Source organism: Lasioglossum baleicum, chromosome 3 (assembly GCF_051020765.1).
Source record: "Lasioglossum baleicum chromosome 3, iyLasBale1, whole genome shotgun sequence".
In the NCBI taxonomy this organism is placed as follows: Eukaryota; Metazoa; Arthropoda; class Insecta; order Hymenoptera; family Halictidae; genus Lasioglossum; species Lasioglossum baleicum.
In genome coordinates, this window is record NC_134931.1 from 4,937,998 (window position 1) to 4,958,410 (window position 20,413).

General features: G+C 38.7%; 1 protein-coding gene across 8 annotated transcripts in view; it reads right to left on the bottom strand.

Annotated features, from left to right (window-relative positions):
* Window positions 1–20,413, bottom strand: part of LOC143221995 (cubilin) — a 380,302-nt gene that overhangs the window by 42,337 nt on the left and 317,552 nt on the right. For all 8 annotated transcript variants that reach the window (XM_076447780.1, XM_076447777.1, XM_076447782.1 and 5 more), the window contains 3 exons: window positions 7,384–7,521; window positions 6,993–7,111; window positions 5,625–5,859 (listed from right to left, as the gene is read on the bottom strand). In XM_076447780.1, the coding sequence (XP_076303895.1) occupies window positions 5,625–5,859; window positions 6,993–7,111; window positions 7,384–7,521 (492 nt within the window). The remainder of the gene's footprint in view (window positions 1–5,624; window positions 5,860–6,992; window positions 7,112–7,383; window positions 7,522–20,413) is intronic.

Genomic DNA, 20,413 nt, shown 5'->3' on the forward strand with positions numbered 1-20,413 from the left:
CAGAGTCGCCTCTAAAAATTGCTATACCATTATTCAAAATATTGTTCAGATTATTAAATATGTTGGTATCTAATCAATTATATCAATGTGTTATATCAATTTCATATCCATGAAATGAAAAAAATATAAAATGGAATTATTCTAGGTCGGAAGAAATGTTTAACTGTCGAGTTAAAATAGCTCCAACTGCAAAGGGTTAACCTTTAGAGGACCGGACTGGCCATGCTATGGTAGGACAAGCTTGGGAATTTTGAGTGACATGTTGTTTGTATACAGAATGTTTCATTTAACTCCGTCTTGTTGAGCGACTTCAGTTGGAGCACCTACTTCCTATGCAGTAGTGGCTGCGTATTGAAAATGATTTCAATATTATCTCGTTAACTGTTTTGTGGAAATGTAATAATTTATACAGTTTCATATCAGTGGAATATTTATAGAAAATACTGCTACGCACCAGTTAAAAATTTCATGTATTATTAACAGCAAGCTCCCAATTTTGTGAAAAAAGAGCGAATTATTTAGCAGTGTCCCTTCTAAAAATTCATCTGCAAATATTTGGTGCAAAGCAAAAACCGTAGGTGGAGTTACGCGGCATATCGATTCGGATAAATAATGCAAGGTGGACCGGCGAGAGGGAAGTGGTGTTAAAAATTGGTTTGCCGGACACGTAGTTTTAGTCGAATAAATAATCGAACGTCAAAGTTAAAAGGTAACAGATTATTGGCGAACAGAATACATATTATACTTTCAAATTTTTATCTCTGCACCAGATTTTACATATTCCAGGGGCACAGGTCTGAAGAAATATTTCCTTTTTTTTTTTATTTACATGTGCTCTACAATACGATTTTCCCCATGTCAGTAAATTCTAAAACGCGATGTGAAAAATGCAATTGTTATTTTTGATCGCAGTGTATGTTGCGGGAAACAGAAGTCACGAAGAAAACAAATGGATTCGGAATGAGCACTTAGCCGCAAAGGGCAAAACCCAGCGTACCCGTCTCGTCGTTCCAGGATGGTTTTCCGGTTCAGCGACGCTTGAATTTGCAATATTTCATTGAAAATTGATGCCGCCTTCAATAAACCCTCCGCTCTGTCTTACGCCGCTGTAAGAGGCGGCGTGCGTGTCTTCTCCTAGTTTATTCCCGGTTATATATCTGCCGCGGCAGACCCACGGGGTTACGTTCTCTCCTTGGCTACGGCTTCTGCTCCTGCTTCGCATAGGAGGAAGAACCTACCCAGACCTAACCCACTCCCTGTGTGTTCCATCTCTTACCAGAGAACATATCTGCAAAGCCACGAATGCATGGTCCGCGCGTTTCAGCCATTGTGCATGATAATTGAAAATCCCGGGGATACGAGCCAGCCACATTCCCGTGTGATTTAGTGCTACTTCGTATCTATTACTTCCGAAAGGACGGAGGAGCTAGCATGTCCCTGCTCCCGCATTCCGATGAGTTATGTTGATTGATACCTACCAATGGAAACCAAGATTCTTTTGGCTGGTGCGTGCCGCAACAGCCAGCCCACGCCAAATTCAGACACGCGTCTTACGGGATTGCGAATAAGTCTTTGTCTCGCTGAATTTTTAATCTACAGGGTGTCCCGTGAATGATCGCACAACATCCGAGCAGGGGGTGATATTCCGGAAAAGATAAGCCGAAAACTTAGAATGAAGATTTTTCATTTTTCGAAACATAAAGAAACATAAATTCATGGGAAGGTGTATAATTAATGTGTCCGAGTATCAAACAGGATCGGTAACGCGGACGATTCGTGTACGGTGCAAAGTCTCAAATGTGCTAGCATTCCTCAAAGCGCAGGACTTCGGACAAGTAAGGTCCCTCTTAACAACTATCCTATATTTCTCGGGACTAGACACACGATGGGGATAAGTTTCAGTGATAGACACAGATGATTCTAGATTCAGAGAATTTGATATAAATGCCCCGAGACCCGAGGAATTCAACACAGTGGATCCACTGTCTGAGGAAGCTGTCGTGACTCGCGGGACCGAGCACAACCGATCCCTGAGTTGCCGAAACTAATATTAATGACTTCCGATTCGTGGAATCGAGCAATTCACGAGTTTCATAATGGAATCCCCCGCCGAATTGCATCAGCTGATATGGATAATCTCCAATTTGTAGTGCCAGGTATTAACTTCCTAATAATAGACAAAACGAGGGAGCAATGCAAATGATAGGATAAGTGTCCCTAATATCGCCCACCTGAGAAATGTTCATTAATTTATACATTTACGTGCTTTTATCACATAATGTCCATTAGTGTTGTATTTAAAAAAGGATTTTTACTAATATCTCAACTTCGGTTTCTGCCAACGTTTTTTCTTTCCAAAATATTATGAGCGATATTAGGTGTACTTATCATCGAAAGGCGAATGTAATAGTTGTCTTTCAGCGGACAGCGGTGTACAGAAATTCTGACTCGAAAATTCGAACTTCAAACGAGTTTCGGCACACGGGATACCGTGGCATTACGATAACGCCACTGTGGTCGTGCGTTAAGAGTTTGGGCTAGGTCTAGGCTAGATCCTCTGAGCCCAGACCTCCCTAAATCGGTTTTAACGTCTCTGGAGACATTCGTTTCATCCCCGACCGCCTGCTGAATACTTAGACACCGCGTCGGTTTAGGAAGTTTACCTTTTAAAAGAGTAAACATCTATCCGAAACTTCTGAAGGGGCGTGAGGAGTTTCGGAAAAATATGTGCCACTACTTTAAATTCGAAACTTTTGTCGTTCGCGAACTTATATGCGTCAACTTTTAGCTTTTCTGCATTCCTCCACCATCTTCTTTGCGAATATTTGTAAGTTATTTATAAAATTCACACTGCTGTCAGAAATTTGCATCTCGTAGTTCAAGAGGTCTCAGGTTGTGTCAGCTTCTCGGAGTATTTGGGAACAGGGATCGTAAAACAGCTCTCTGCGAATGTTTGTCAATTAGAACAGCTCGGTAGTAGAACAGCACTTGTGGAATATCATATTTTCATCGTCGCAGTATAATGCTCTTGCAAACTCTACTTCTTGTCAGCTGTTGTCGTTGCAATGTAATGAAGAGAACGAACAAATTTTTTAGCTAAATGTTCTGAGTAATTGTTTTAATGCATTATATAACAAGGTCATCAAGCCGACACAAGTGAATTTCAGGTTTTCTTTTCTCAAAAATGCTTAAAACTATTTTCGTTTAAGAAATGGTGATCGTTTTTCTTGACAGGACATTTAGGAGTTCTGCCACAATATTGTAATTGATAAAAATTTTCAATTGGAACGACGCGACGTTTCTTCGGCCTCTTGACCGATCGCTTTTGTACACAATTTAGATTCTTCTAACGGCACATGTGCAATAGTTAAGATGGTATCGCAAAATTAGCAGTTCAGATAATTATCCCTCGTAAACCAAAGTTGGCGGGTAGCACTTGAGTGGTTAGTTCGAATACGAGTTAGAGAAACTTTCCTGTTTAAGTGGTGGTAGTTTAGGTTTGTCGGGAACATTGAATTCCTCATTAGGTAATTTTGATTGGGTATCATCAGTCCACATGCAATCCTAGAAATCAATAAAAGCTGTTCCACGAATTGAATTGTTAAGTCCAGCAATGAACGTTCGGAGAACTATCATATGCAGATCCTTATGCAGGACAATAATTTTCTGCGTCGAGTATAAGAAACTGAAGACAATTAGAAAAATTGATTACTTCATTAAATAATATATTACCAAGTCCTTTTAATTTTCTTGCTGTTTTCAATTTCGCCCACTCATTTCTGCTATGATGTCAATTCATAAAATCCGCAGTCTAACAGACGGTGTAAAAGGTTAATCGTTCCTTCTAACTTTCCCATACGGCGCCGGAAGTTTTGTTGTCTATAATACAGCGACTGGGGACGAGAACGGGCCGGTTAAAGTATTTCGCCGGGAAGTTTGTAACATTCCAGTTACTCATTAAGTAAAAGCATATTTTCCATTGCTGAACCGAACATTCCTCGCCTTGCGATGGATCGGGAGAGGAAGAGGAAGAGGAAGGCGAACGAACGCGAAGAAGAAGATGATGAAGGAAGAAGAAGCTGCCTAAACTCTGAAGGATATTCAAATAGACGAGACATCTCATTTACATGGCATCCCTTAGTATATGTAAATTACATTCCGCGTCTGTTCCTTCGTCTGCAGATATTACAGTCCCGACGTGGTGCAGATTATTAACTTCATCGATAGTTGGCACTGCACTGGACGAGTTTTTCCCCTGGTTGTCGATCCAGTAATTAAATCGACGGGTCCGGGGGACTTGGTCCGACCGGAAGTTCGAATTTGATTTACCGGAATCCGACGACCATCGGATTCGTAGTCGAGGAGAGACACGAGTTCGATGGAAACCGGGGTATCGAGTGCCCTCAAAAGCGGCTCCACGAAAAAGGTAAACAATTGAAATGCAATTCGAGCCACGGACCGACGGCACACGGACCCGCTACGTGACTGCATTTCCGGTGGCTTTTAACTCTACCCTTACGGTTGACTGCAATCGCCTTAAAACTGTACCCCGGGCTCTCTCACAAGCATGTTAAGCGATCGCTGGTTCTCGCCTTTCCGGCAACGGTCACGTACGAGATATTGGTGAAACGGAAAGCGAAATCGGCGAATCGTATTCCCTGCAAACACGGGATATTTTGTTGATGGAAATTCCAGCCAATTCCGATCCGCGGTTACAGATAAATATTTGCAAAATGGTCCTATGATCGTTTCGCATCGTTCTCGGTTTTCTATTTTTACCTATTCTCGCGGACCTCTAACCGCGACTTTTTTTATTTCACTTTCTGTGAAGCGGATATATTTATTCAGATTTCTAGCGATTTTTATAGGAACATCTGTCCGAGGAAATAAATTTATTGAATCATTTCCGGAGGGAGATACCGGGAGGAAGAAGATGACGGACGGTGCAGAAGATGTGAAAACGAAGCAGAAACATAGGAGTACGTGTTGGAAAGATGCAGAGAGGAAGAAGGAATTTAGAAGGAAGCTAAAAAAGATTGTGTTAGCTGAAGACAGGGAGATGTGTGAATGGCGAAGTTAGGAAAGCAGGATGAAAGTGTGAATGAGAAAGGGAGAAAATGAATGGAAGGATACGGGAGACGAAAGGGTGAAAATAAAGAAAAGAATTGTAAAGGGAACACGGAATCTCTTCGTGTCCCACAAGGAAACAAATATACAGGCCCTTCACATATCTCTAAAAAAAATTACATAGAAACAAAAAATTTTTTGGTATCGCATGAGCCCCATTTTAGCATTCAACTTTGTCCTTCAGACATCTGACGTATCATTATCATGACGTAATCATGTTAAATAATTTCTCCCGAATCTTTACAATCTGTGAGAAATGATAAGTTCTCAGTACGAAAATGCATTTTCTTTAATAAAATGATTACAAGAAGGTGAATCTGGAGTAAAAAATCTGTAGCGATGTCCTCGTGAAATGGTTGAAGAGTGAATCACAGTTGGCCGCGGAAAGCCGACGTGTGTCGTGTGCGCGGTAAAGGGGATGGAAAAGCGGGAGTTAAGTGTGGAGCGTGCGCAGGCAAGGTCGTAACGTAGAAGAAGAAGAAGGTGGTGGGCATTACCTGAGATTGTAACTGGTCAAGGAAACGTGCCCGGTGTCGTAAGCACGTCCGTACAGCACGAGCCGGCACGTCGGGTACTTGGGCTTCCCTCTGGTGTCGTAGTGACCCGTTCGTTCCTCCTCGCCGTTGACCTCCAGGTCGCAGCTGTTCGTAGCGAATCCCTGATCCTTTCGCTGGTCGTGGAGGTCTCGATTGTTGTAGCGCACGTTGTTACCGATCGACTTCATCGTGTCCACTGAAAACACACGGGCACGCGACCCCTTCAGACCGCCGCTTTATTGAAACAAGGCCGACCCGGTTACCGGATATGTCGCGCTCTGATTGAAACTGGGATACACGGCTCTGAGGATCCGAATTAATTACCCCTGGAAACGTTTCGTACGTCTTTCTACCGGATTAATCGAACAAGGTAAAGATTCGACCGACGACTCGCTCTCGCAGAAACGATCCCGAAAATATGAGCTTGCAGACTGATTTTGACATGCTTCTGTTAGGTCCTCCCACGAATTCGTGCGTAGATAGTAAGAGAAACCGGGGAAAGTTCATATACATTTTTGAATTTTTCATTTTTGCACTTTTCTTTTCAATTAATTATGTAGAAAAAAAAAATTGGGGAAAATATTCTTCGAACCTTCGAACCTTCCTCTTGATATAAATTTTTTAAAGAGAAGAGAATGTTTTTACAAATGCAATTATTTAAACCGTCTGTTCATTCATAAAAACTGATCGATGATAATTCTGTTTAATTTTTGTATTTCGCGTTGCAAACGTTGGCACAGAAAACGCACCATTTGCGCTAAAAGCGAACTGCCAACTTTCAATATAAACAAACAGCATCGCTGCGTAATATTTTTTAGCTCGCGGCTTTTACTGCAAACAGTTGTATTTTTTAACTGGTTTTAGGTGTTCGTTATATAAAATCCATCGCGTATTTTGCTTCTGCTTTTGTGTACATATTTCTGTCAAAAATTCGATTGGTCCACTAGTTTTTATAAAAATATTGGTTTGGCTCGCTTCAAATCAATTTGATTAAAGAAGGTATAAAATAACGAGCAACAACGTTTCATGTGTTTCAATATGTCCCAAATATTTGCTGCATCTTATATTTTTTAGGAAAGTCGTATCACACGTATTTTGCAGGATATACTAAACCTGGAAGAGCATAACGATTTCCGATAAATAATTTGCATACATTATAACGGTATACTGTATCTTTTTCAGTGTAAAACTTTCAATGAGTTCAAACAGTAATTACATCCTTTTCTCTGGGACAAATTGAGCCAGTACGTGTATAGAACCGTGTGTCCGCAGACACAAAGGAAAAATTAATTACCGACCGATAAATGTGTTCACTTTGTTAGTACTTACGATTTTTATTGACGTTTTCTGTAGTCGTCGTCGTTGTTGGAGTTTCCGTTGTGATCTCTATGAAATTGAGGTTCGCGATGAAGCCGCTGTAATTGAAAGGCGGTACTTCAAGGCCGGTCCTGTAAAGGAAGAATATTTTTATAGAACGATTCATCTTGTCCGTTCGGATTTTAGACAGTAGTTTTCTATCTTGAACTTCCACTTTTTATCACATGTACAAATGTACACTTATTAGTTCACGAATTAAGATTTAGACTAAGAACTAATTGTAAGAATTAGATTGTAGAAAGAATATAAAACTGGGGGGGGGGGGCCACATTGCCATCTTCTTCCGTCAATTAATAAGTCTAAAAGCACGGTTTACAATGTAATGCAAATATAAATTCATTACCTAAACTCGACCAAGAGCTTTTGCCCGGTGTACATCAACGATGTTGAGTACATCTTCTCTTTGCCACAGAGCATCTTCAGAAGAGGACTCGCTGTTGTTGGACCCGAATATACGGCGATATAGTCGCTGGTGCAGTGACTGTAACAGACAGACAAACGTTCGCAATTTTATATTTCTTTTTAATCATATATTCTAAAGAAAATTGCACAGTGAAATGAAATTTTTTTGTTATGCTCTCGTAGTACAGTATTTTATCGATAAAAGTCCCCAACACGGGTCTGCCCAGGGTCATTTATACTATCTATCCTTTGAGTTTTGCCGAACGTAGAGAAGCACAGTCGAGCTCAAGAGGCCTCGGTCGCCGAGAATTGTAAACATAACTAAGCTGATGACAAACTTCTTTATTTTTCATTACTTTTTTTATGGAACTTTTCATTACTTTCTGCATAATTACACATTTCTCTAGGGATTGGACCTAACATATGTGGCCGGACGGGTGGTACAACCGAGCAGGGGTGATACTTAACGTGACCATTTATTTTTTTCCTCAAAATGGGACATCTATTAATTTTCAGGTAATAGTACAGTAAATCCTCTATAAACGCATCAAAGCTGTAACAGATAAACACAGAAAAAATATCCCCTCCACTTTAGTAATCTGATCTCGGCTCGGGTATATCGGTGTGAACCACTACTAACGCGACGCGGAGAGTCGCAGTCGCCGGCACAGTTCAAACGTCCGTGCGTCATCACAATGTAACACCAATATTTAGTCTTCTTTATTTTTCATTATTTTTTTATGGAACTTTCACCAACATATTCGTGGCATTTTTCTAATGCAAAATGATACCAAACACGATATAATTTCAACTGTATTTAGTGGTTTAATTGACGATGAAAGTTTCGGGTGCAGCGCAAGGAAGGACAGCGTATGGGAAAGAAAGAGACGCAGAGGAAAGAACTTCCCATACGCTGTTCCTCTCTGCGTTCGAAACTTTCATCGTCCATTACACAAGTAAATTTCATCGGAATTATATCATATTTGCTATCATTTTGCATGAGGAAAATGCCACGGATATGTTGGTGAAAGTTCCATAAGAAAATAATTAAAAATAAAGAAGTTGTGACATTCGGATTAGTGTGGTCTCGCCGTACACCCGAGCCGTATGAGTCATACTTCTCGGCGACCGAGGGGCATCTCGAATTTACGCCCCTCAAGGGGGTACACCCTGCAGCAGTGGGGATAGTTCTGGGACATTTATCGGCCAGACATTTGGGACATTTATGGATAAAATACTGTATCGTTTAAACGGAATGAACTGAGAAAATAAATAAATAAAAAAAAATAAACCAGTAAAATAGTGAAAATAAGTATAAACATTTGGGTACATGTTTTAATTACATTTTGTTCCACTTTAAACGTTCGAGAACAAGTTCAACTAGTTTGTCGGAACCACTGAAATTGAATTCAGTATGTATGAGCTCTACTACGCTGTTCCATTTCGACAGGAGAATATTTAGCGTGGCTAACATGGATACAAATCCAGAATAAAACATCACTCGAGGTCGAAGTTTCTTTTCCAATATTTATACAACTCTGTCAATTAACGTCACATCACGAGTTCGGGAAAGTTCTCTGAAAATAGAAGATGATTGGAGTGCTCCGGTGGCTCATAAAGAATTTCTGTAAAAGTTTAAAAATATTCCAACACGGATTGCGGTCGTTGAACATGGACTGCTCGAGAATCGAGGGTAAAAAAGGCAAGTGGGGGAGTAAGAGAAAAAAGAGATGCGAAACGCGAAACGTTCTTGAATCGAATAAAAAGACATCCGTCGACATGGCGTGACGGGGTGGTCGGTGTACTGATTTATCAGAGAGTTCATGGGTACGAACAGTAGTCGATTGCTACGGAAGTTTTACTATTAAGAAAATATCCGATGTTACCGACCGAGGCAGGGGCGGCTGCGTTGAATTACCACGATGGGATGGCTTGATTTATTTTACGAGAAAAGTTCCGTCCTTGCTTGCCTACAGAGGCGATCCCTCATTTTGAGGATCACGGGGATACGTTTTTAATAATCCGCTCGAATTAGGGGACATCTAGGGGTTTGGTGCGCGCGTGTTGATTCATTTAGCCAGCAACTTTCAGACAATGTTGTTTATGGGCTTGGTAGAGAATTCTGCATGGTTCTCGGAGCGTTTGCTTAGGTACTTACATGATTTGTATACCCATTTTGTAGAGAATCTTACAATTAGGCTGCAGAATTTGATGTGTATTTAAGAAAAAAAGGGTCAAACAAATGACATTGATAGAAAAATGTTTGCTATTACAGGATTCCAAAAATGTAGTATTTTGCATATTATTAAACAAAATTTTATAAAAAATAATTAAACCGACTTCGAAAAAACCCACTAAAAAAATGCACTAGAAAGTATGAAATAATTTCCATTTAATTGATGTGAATACACACGAAGTTAAATACAATACAATGTTTTCGGAGGCGGCGCACAATTGAAAATTTTCCAAGTGACAGATGTTGCTGATTATGATTTCATTGGAATATGGTGGACTGGGAAATCAGTAGGTGAGAGAAGATACATAAATATGTGAAAGCATGTAGAAGTTCGTGTGTATATTGACATAAATTAAATGGAAATTATTCCATACTTTTTAGTGCATTTTTTCGAAGTCGGCTTAACTTTTTTTTATAAAATTTTTTTATTTCACACTTTTTAGTGGAACGAGCAGAATTTGTAGAACACCGTAGGATGGTTTTTCGGTCGTATTGGTTATTTGCAATAAAAACCGCAAAGAATGAAAATATGCAAAATTTGTTTTCGAGAGACCAATCGGGAGACATATCCTACAAAATGCAGAAGTAATAGAAATAATTCATTTTTCGCAAATGAAATCGTAAGGAATAAAAAAATGCAACATTTTTTTCACGGGTTCACCCCGGGGACATACTCTACACTCTACAAGATGCAAAAGGTTTCGTTCCGATTGGTCCATCCATCTCGGCGTAATCGGTGAACTTACATTGAAAAAAAACGAGAAAAGGCACATACAGATCGAATTGAGTAACCTCCTCCTTTTTCGAAGTCAGTTAAAAAAAATAAAAACACATACGATATAAATAAGTTATATGAACATGGTATGTGATGCAATATTAAATGCATTGAGTGAAGAATACAATAGCATAGATTTTAAACCCCTATACAAATATAATACGTGTCTATCGGATGTATCCCGCATGAATTTTGCATACATCCTGAATATATTCTGCATATTCACTGCATGGTACACAGCTGCACAAACTTCCGCAGTTTAGTTATAATGATCAAAATGTTGCGCGGAAAATTTGTAATTAAAGCTTCCGTCTTTCGATACGTTGTTTTCGTACAAGCCAATTGTGTAAAGAGTGGACTAATGCATGCGTATAATACAATGGAATTTTCAATGAATTTATACGGAATATGATAAATACGATTTGTGTCGAAATATATCATTGTTACCAGGAAATATGTTACAAAGCTTTTGCATTTCAAAGGGAAGATTTATTCGGCACGGTGCAGGACGCGACAATTATTTCGTTCGGTGGTGAAAGCGTGTAACTGTAAAGCAACAATTCTTAATACGGTTTACTCGGATATTTGGGTATTAGACCTGCTTAGCAAGGATTATCTTTTGTTTTTTACCTTAAGGATTGTTCTTACTTTTTTAAATAAGTGTGTAGGTTTTACATTTCGTTATTAATGTATAGACTATAGTATGTATAGCACTTTTGTTAATGAAGATGCGAATTTTTAAAAGTTACAAAAATTTCTAAAATTAATGGAATAGTCAACATTTGGAGTACCAATGCCACATTTTTCCATTTATTTGTATAAGTGGGAACAGAACAATTTCAAGAACATAAATTCATGAAAAATGTACTGTACAGTTGGTAGCATTATAAATCGTAAAATTATTTGGTGTTGCAACTATTATTTAGCGTCGGACATTTTTGTTTTCGGTTTTTTGTCTTCCTTGCAAATAAATACAGAACTGGCGTTGTTGTTTGCGAAAATCCGTTCAGCCTGTTCGTGCTTGTTATTTTTAAACTTTATTGGTGATTGCAATGTTACGAGCCAGAGCCGCAAGCAGCACGAATGGCCGGCAAAGGGTTGTTACGCTAGTAATATGGTTGCAATTTGTCAGAGAAGATACGCGGACGAACCTGATACGTAATCAAGGAGCCGCTACGATTATAGACAGTGAGAACGAACCTGACGCGTAGCCAGGAAATCTCTAGGAATGGAGTCAAGCGGAGTGAACAAACCCAATGCAATTGGGGTGTCACTAGGAGATAATTTTTCTTAGATCAAGGCTTTACTTTACTCTATATAATATAAGAAGAATGTCCGTTTCTATTGCAACACCGTCACTTTGTTTGAGAGAGTGCATTTTCGCGATATTGTGAGTGAATGGACCTCGAATTATCTAGAGATCTTTATTACGTACCAGCATGTTAATGATAAATTCATTATCCGTAAACAATGGTTCAGCTTTTCAATGCCGAAATTATTACGAACGGTGTTGTGTTTTACATAATTATACGCGAAATTCAATGATGTCTTAAATTTCCTACTTCGAAAATGTTTCATTAATTTTCCATTATGTTTTAATGATACAAAATTCGTCAGAAGTTTCATTAAAAGCTTGAAACAGCGCGCTGGAGCGCATCAGCGATGTCGAAATAATGGCAACCGCGTATATATTCCTACCGTCGATATTTACGGATAAACCGAATATAATTCAGAGTGACATTTCAGCAGGTTTTCTGGAAATCTGATTACGCGTATGTACGTTCGCATGCGTTTAATCGGCAGTATTGGAATTCTCTTGTCGGAACACGTTAATATTATCACACGGCGCTTTCAATTATAATCGATACAAGCCCATGGTAAGGAACTAATTAGTAATCTATGTCAATTATTATTAGGCTGCACAAATCTTTATACAAAATAAAAATTATTTGCTTGAATTGCACGATACAGGGACGAAATAGAAAGTTAATCATTTGTTCAATTGTTTTACTGCGTTGTAATTAATGTAACGGTGTTATTAAATTCTTTCAATCTTTCGATTGTTTGAAATTAGATCGACCCGATTGTATCATAAATGCATAAAAATGAATAATTAATTAATCATCCGATGTTGCATATAAAATAAATAACGAAGAATTCACGCACAGCGATTTCGATGGCCAATAAGCATTCGGCAAGTTTCCTATATGGTTATTAGCCGACGTCGAACCATTCAGCGATCAGTCATCCGAAGAATTTCATTAGTCGAGCCGGAGACACGAAGAAATAATTCTAAACACGTAACAGGTGTTCCCGAACTTTTGCCCCGGGGATTTTAATTAATTGCTGTGAGCGGCAGGGTTAAGTAATTAATAGGGAAAGTTCGTGCACCGCTTCGATTTCATTCGGCGAATTTTCGTGGAAAATTCCTTTTTCGGCATTCCGCCGACGAACTTCGGCCATTTCAGTTCGCCGAGACACGCGACTACTTGATGCGCCGCGCCGCGCCGTGGAGAGACGTGTGGCGTGGCTCGTCGCCAATTTCTGAATAATTAACTGTCAGGAAGTCGCGGAGGGCGCGGTCCGCTTCATAATTGAGACTGCGCCCTTTCTCCTATCGCGTCTCACTTTCCTCCGTGTAAACATACAAATTATTAAACCGTTCAGTCTGACCGTCCTGAAGCCACGCAGCTGCCACATCCCTTTTTGTTTGACTTCTAAGAGACTTCGATAAGTATGCACGATCGGTCTTTGACACGTGGCTCGTGTTCATTGAAAGTCCACCTGGAGACAGCATGGTCGAACCGCTAATAAGTTCTTCGGCAAAGATTCGATAAGAAGGTAGGTTAAACTTTACCTTTAACCGGTAACCGTTAACTTTTAACGGTAACCAGAGATTTTTACCTTTTTCTTATGTAATTCTGTAGATTTTGGCGAGAAAATGTCAAAAATCCAAGTTTCAATCCTAGAAAATCACTGGTTCAAAAGTTACGAGTGTTGGAACTTGAGAGCGATTTTCAGTGTTTTTGACAGATAAGAGTGCCGCCATGTTGGTATGTAATGACCGTCGCACGCCGTTTACGTAACGTAGATTTGTAAGCTAACCCTGACCAGCCTTCTCGCGGCTCCGCTCATTGAACGATGTCTGAATACATACCAATACGGCGGCACTCCAACTTGTCAAAAACACTGTAAATCACTCAACTTTAAACACTAATATAAATGTGTGGGGTAACTAGGTAAATGCGTAGCGCTGTTGAAAAGAAACCGGATTTAATCAACTTCTTTGCAATGGTGCCAGGTAAGGTATAACGACTTTACGAATTGTATTAGTCTGCTAAAGGTGTGATCTAAAAATTCGCCCTTTTTGAGACCTCGGATTTTGGAAGTTTTTTTGTGTGTTACCAATCCGGTGGCAAAAATGTGTAGAGTGTAGATTGTAACACAAACACATACACCGAAAAATTACTCGCGGGTATTTTAAAAAAATTCCAATGAAATAGAAAATTGGAGAAAAAGTCTGTTGCAGGTATATTCGACTGACCCTTCCCCGACAAGATTCAATATTCAGTCGGAATTCTGATTAAGTTTATTCCACTCTCCGGTGGAGAGGAGTGTGGCGCAGATAAATCGAGATCGTGCGCGCTTTCAGTTTCGGCGTAACAGGTCGGCCCAGATCGCCGACACAGTTTTCTACGTAATTTTCTGCCCGAGCGGCCCGATCGCCGGAAAATCTGATTTCTCTAGCTCCATTTCGTACAATCTCACCGCATAGCTGAGCGTGGAACAAGAAGCGCACGACAAAAAAGAACAGAGATATAAAAATCGAGCGTGAAGACCGGGCGACAGTGAGAAGAAAAAATGGTATACGATGGCCGGTGTGTTGCTGGCCGGTGTGAGCACTCAAGCCGGTATAAATTGTCCGGGAATTACTAGTCCGTAAATCCGGCGGAGTGAATTAAAAATTTCCCACTCGAACCTGTCGATTGCGTCCACCTTCGAACAATGCACCTCTTCATTTAATTCCTATCGGACAAAAAGCGGATTAAATCGGCCCCCCTCCACAACCATTGTTTCGTTTCCTAGTCCATACCCTTTCTACCGCCTCCCCAACCATTCACGACCAAAAATTAATGCGTAACTCCACACGTGCTGGCTGTCGTATTTTCGTATGTTCAAAATTAAATCGTCGCATAATAAAGTGAACGCTGTGCGAGCTATCGAAACGAGCGTAATTCGATTGCGGAAATATATTTCGCCTCTGGTCTTCTAACAGACCTTCCGAGCATTTAGAATGTTTGCACTTACGAACTGTTTTTTCTTCTTTAAATGATTCTTAAAATGTGAAGACGCGCGACCGAGTCGCACATCTGTGTGCAATCGTATGCACAATGCACATATGTATGTATTGGGTTGGCAAGAAAGTAATTTCGGTATTTTAAAGTGAAATAAATATGCCAATTTTTCTATTCAAGCAATAAACTTTAACCAGTAAAACATTTTCCATCTTGTTCGACGAACTTTTGTCATCTTTCTGGTAGCTTTATAATTCCGCGCTCATAAAACTTCAATATTTTCCCAAAATTGGGTTTCATTTCACATTAAAATACCGAAATTACTTTCTCGCCAACCCGATCAGGGATGAGCATTTTTGTCTCAATTGCATCTGAAAGAGAGGTTGGTGCGGGAAACAGGCGTTTGAGGGGCCCCTACCGACCACGTGCAGTTAATAATAAAATTCGTTATAGCAATCGTGTTATTTTTACACCAAATCCCAACATAAAAATGTATGTTAACATTGCAAAAGAACATTATTTCTTATCACAGATGTGTGATTTTATGCGAATCTACTGAATCGTTGCAAGGAAGAAAGGCTTCGAGATCGATAGAAAGATGGCAGAATTTACATAACATTGGTTTCAGCAAGCTTTGCAGTGACAGTGGCGCAATATTTTTTTAGTTCAGTCGTTTAGTATGCAACTACAATAAAAATCACATTGTCACGGCATCGCTTCGCCGGCCACATTCAAGCTAGATCGTCAGAATAATTTCGCGAGGACCGTCATCGCAATAATACTGTTCGCAATGGCGCGGCGCTGGGGATTTCGATGTTTCAAGTGAGCGCGTAACACAATAGCCTCGCGAACAATGTAGAGCACTTACTGTAATTCGCTAACGAGCCACTTGATTTTTCAGTAATATCTGTTCCCGATCGTATAAATTCATCGCGGTGAAAGAACGGTTACAACAATTCGTTTCGAACAATATTTCTCCTGTCTTATATTTTTTAAAAATACAAAGCTCATCAGCCATGGAACGTTTTCATTTGAAGATTTCTTCTATCGGTTAGCACAATGTGTATGTTCAACGTTTTCGTATTAGAGATGTCTACACAATTTTATTTTTGTTTTATTACGAAGATCAGCACAGAGGACATGAAAATTTGAAGAAAAAATTGCAGTTTAACGCTAGGCTAGGAATCTTTAGTAGCAAGCAAATAAAATGATTACCACTTAATCTTGATATTACATTCGAGGCACTACGAAGCAATTCGCTAACTCGAGCGGAAAAACTTCTTGCACAAAGAGACTGGGCTTCGAGCAGAGCAAGATAAGACCTAAGAAAATTGTCTTCCATGAGAAAAGGGAGCTAGGATCCATGAAAAGAAAATGCTGACAATGTTGAATGTATTTTCAGTGGTCGTTTGTCTTCTGAATCCTCAGGAAGGTGCATTAGATTAGATGTTTAGAATGTCAAAATTGAGCTCCCGTATGTATCGCAGAGCCTGGCAGGGATGAAGATGTTATTTATATCTGTGAAAGATGGGAATAATCTCATTTTGCTTCTGATAGGACCTAACACTAGTTGTCATATTTCAAAATAATTTTATAGTAATTCAAAATAAAAATTAGAATTTTCGTTTCAATAAAATTTAACTTAAAGAAACTATGTAACGATCTGCATAAAACTTTTAGGATGATTTATCTTATATTCGAGGAATATGCACTAATTTTTTAATTGCATCAATATATACATTACATGTTACAATATTAATTTTTGTTTTACTTCTCTGTTCTGATATACACGTATTCAGCTGTTTCTAATAAAATTACTAAAAAAGTTGTATGAAATTAGTACCAATCGAGGAACTGTGGTATGAAAGACACTTAAAACGATAGGGTGTAATTAGGAACAGAATTGAAAAAAATATTCGTGATGCAAAGGGTTAATTCGATCAACAAGGCGATGAAACGTGTTTTCCAAGGGAGAGAAAGAAAGGGGACAGGGAAACACTTGGAATAATTTTTATTTCCCAGCCGGCACGGTGCAAAACGATCACGGAATATTAAACTTCGCGTTGTACGATTCTACCGGGGAATCGCAACAAATGCAATTACAGCAATAATCCCATGGATGGCAATAACTGGGCACCGCGGATACATTAGATGCGGCGGCGCACCAGCGCAGCGGCAGCATTGCATTCGTATTACGTAATCAGTACCGTGCCAACAGATATCGCATGTAACTGCGTGTAACTAATGTAGAATCGTACGCGCTACGTTAAATTAATTCATCGTCGGCTTCTATACCGGGCGCGCGATTAATGCGACACGCTCTCACGAACTTGCTTTCGCGTGTATCGTTGTCTCCGACGCGGCGCGACGCGATGGCGCGACGGGGATTACACTTGCGGCTTACTGATATTGAAATTTATATTCTGACAATCAAGGTTGCACCCCTTCCCTGAAGAAACGGGCGCCGCACAATGGGCCATTTCCATGAAATTGCTGGAATTAATTAAAAAATGTTCATGTCATAGGTTAAAACTAATAACAAGGTTGTTTAATGGAATTGGAAGTTTTTATAATGTACTTTTTGCACGATATAGAACTCAAAAAAATATTTGACTCGTATTTTTTTGAGCTGCCGACATTTATGTTAAGGGGGAGGAAATAGCCCTCAATGTGGGGTTGAAAAATCTATTTCAATGAATATCTCCGAAACTATTAGGCCTAGACGAAAATTTCAAAACCCAATTTGTGCGTCTTTGAATAACGAATCTTTTAGTGTAAACCAATGTATAATTAATGTGCTCGAACATCCCATGACTAAAGTGGTGCAGATTATATTATTTTGGATAGTCTTCTGGTTGAATGTTATTCAATGAATATTACAATCTAAACATATTATTTATTTACAACATCTATGTGCATATTTTACGATATTTTTCGCGTGTTAACCTCACTGCGTCTTATGCTTTCATTGATTCGGGGTTTGCGTCATGACAAATCCTGAAATCGGTCGGATAAATGATTTCGATTTAAATGCGAACGTATGTGCACTGTTGTTGGAATAACTGACACTAATAGGTTTACGCTACTCGATGCGCCGCTGTAAACACAAACAATACGTTCGCACTATAAACATGAGTGTACTCTATTACAGAAATGTATGATTGGAATATTCCATACACACTATAGGGATGCATGGACGTCGCATTTGGTATACTGTAATTATTAGATTGCGGTCACTTCTGTAATGTAATTTACTGCTGGGATATTGGGTTTGTGGGCTCCTTTTGAGCTTAAGCTTCCTGTAGAGGGGTAAATATTCATAACTAGATCGCAGATTAAATGATCAAAACGAAGCATTTTAAAATACTCTTACATTCTAATCGCCGCACAATGTGACGAATGGCCATTTTAGCTGGACAAAATTAAATTTCAAATAAACAAAAACTAACTGTGCCAATATAATCTAAAATAACCATGTATTAAAACCCTTGAATATTAAAACTTAAAATTCTTCTGTTGTATGTTTACAGAGCGTGTAAACTTCACCTAAAAGACACATTTCCATACGCGCTAGAAATATGTTGAAATGTACTAATTGTAAGGAGTATTTAAATTTCCTATATATGATGCGGATATGTAGCATCTCAAAACATGTATTTTCACTTTATTAATTCCAAATTATCGATAACATTCCTCTATTTTTGTAAATTAAGTGTCAAAGACGGTACTTATTTTTCCTCAGAAACGCCCATTCCACTCCTCTTCGTTAATGAATTAGTATATGCTCCATGTCGCTCCACGCGATGATTTTTACATTATTATAAAGTAGAGACTCTCTAGTTTATTTTAATACCAAAATTGACTTGCAAAACGTTGTAAAACTGTACTAATTTTTACAATGAAGTTACGTCGTTTAACGTTCACGCTCGTGACAATCACTGCTCGGGCCGGGCGCTTCCGAACGCAGCCAATGCCGTCGCCACTTAGCGGTTTATTTAGTCTACTCGAAACCTATAGATTGGTATCGTTCATTATATATTAAAGGAATAAACAATGATACTATGCACAAGTTTTCCTCTGAACTTTCTTCCTATGAAAAATCGTTTCTTCAGTCTCAGTCAGAGCGATCAGCGTGCAGTCTACATCTCCCTTGCGTTTTTCTTATATCTTTCAGTTTCGTTATTTTTATTATTGTCGTTGTTTTTTATTGTTATTGTTATCATTACTGTGATTGTTGTTAGTGTTTTATTTGTTACGTTATCACTTTATACGTGAAAACGTTATAACAAAATCTTCTTTAGATAATCCAGGTACATTGAATCAAAACATTTAACCTTTTATAAAAATTATGAAAAGTTTAAATGGGAAATACAAATTTTTAGATTAATCGAAACAAATTGGTATAAACAACGTTAGGAAAAAAACTGAAAGGACACTTTTTATTGAAATAATAAATAATAATATGAAGCAGAGTTGTTATTTATAAATTGAAACCTTATACTAAATCAAAGAATAATTCTTTCCCGTTAGAATATGTCTGAATTTCCAAAAAGTAAATTAGTAAATTATGTTTACATTTTTTTTGTCCATAATTAAAAATGACGTCTTCTTTGATAATATCTACTACTTGTTAAATCATTCTGTGTTACATAGATCCATTACTGACTTTGCTGTATTTTATATTTAATTATAAATCACTTAAAATATATTGTTTAATTAACACAAACCAACTAAATGTTGTAAAAAGTTAATAATTATTCATATTTTATACAACTGTAAACATATTAATTGATAAATATAGAAAAATAGGCGATTTTTTTGGAATTTTGTCCAGCTGCAAAGGCCATTCGTCACACTGTGCGCCGTGAAGGGGTGTCGATTTCTATCTAATGGCTGTTTGTTGCAATTCAGATGGAAAATTTCCTTGCAATTTGACGTATTCGCTTAAAATATAGGATTATGGACATAATATTGGTCAAATTGGAGTGTAAAACGAAAATGGGTGAAAACCTCGGGAGAATCTTTTATGCAACCATTTTTGAGGAGGGTTAAGATATTAAACTCATATTTCATAGAGGAACTTTTTGGGGGTTTGTGAAGTATATTCGAGCACGGGCTCATGGAAAAGTGTGTGTTTCAGTGGTCGTCGTGATAATCCTATGACTAGATCCTCCCTGAAGCGACATGGTTCGCTGCTTTATCAGCTTTCCATTTTCGATTCATTTTCACCAGTTCCAATAGAACGGGGTCTGGAGGAATTGGTTATCCTTAATAATAGCTTCCGCCGAAGTCGACCGTAACTTAGCATAGAATAAGGAAGTAGGTGGATCACTCTTCCGCCGGCAAACGCTAACTCGCTGGCAAAAAGCTTCCTCGGGAACTTATGTTTATCTACTACTGGAAGCGGCAGTAGATTTTGCTTGACGATGTGACCAACATGCGTTGAACTAAAAAATTGGTTCGCCACACCGCATTGTATATTGATAAAGAAACTACCACTTTAACACACAATTACGCAAAATTGAATCCAGTTTGGCAATCAATTCGAGAAATGTGTTTGGTTATAACTAGACTGCGAATTTGATGCAAAATAAAAATGTTTTACCTGAATTCCAACGAACTGGAGTGAAATAGAAATTTATTTTCTTCCCACTTATGTTAAAGA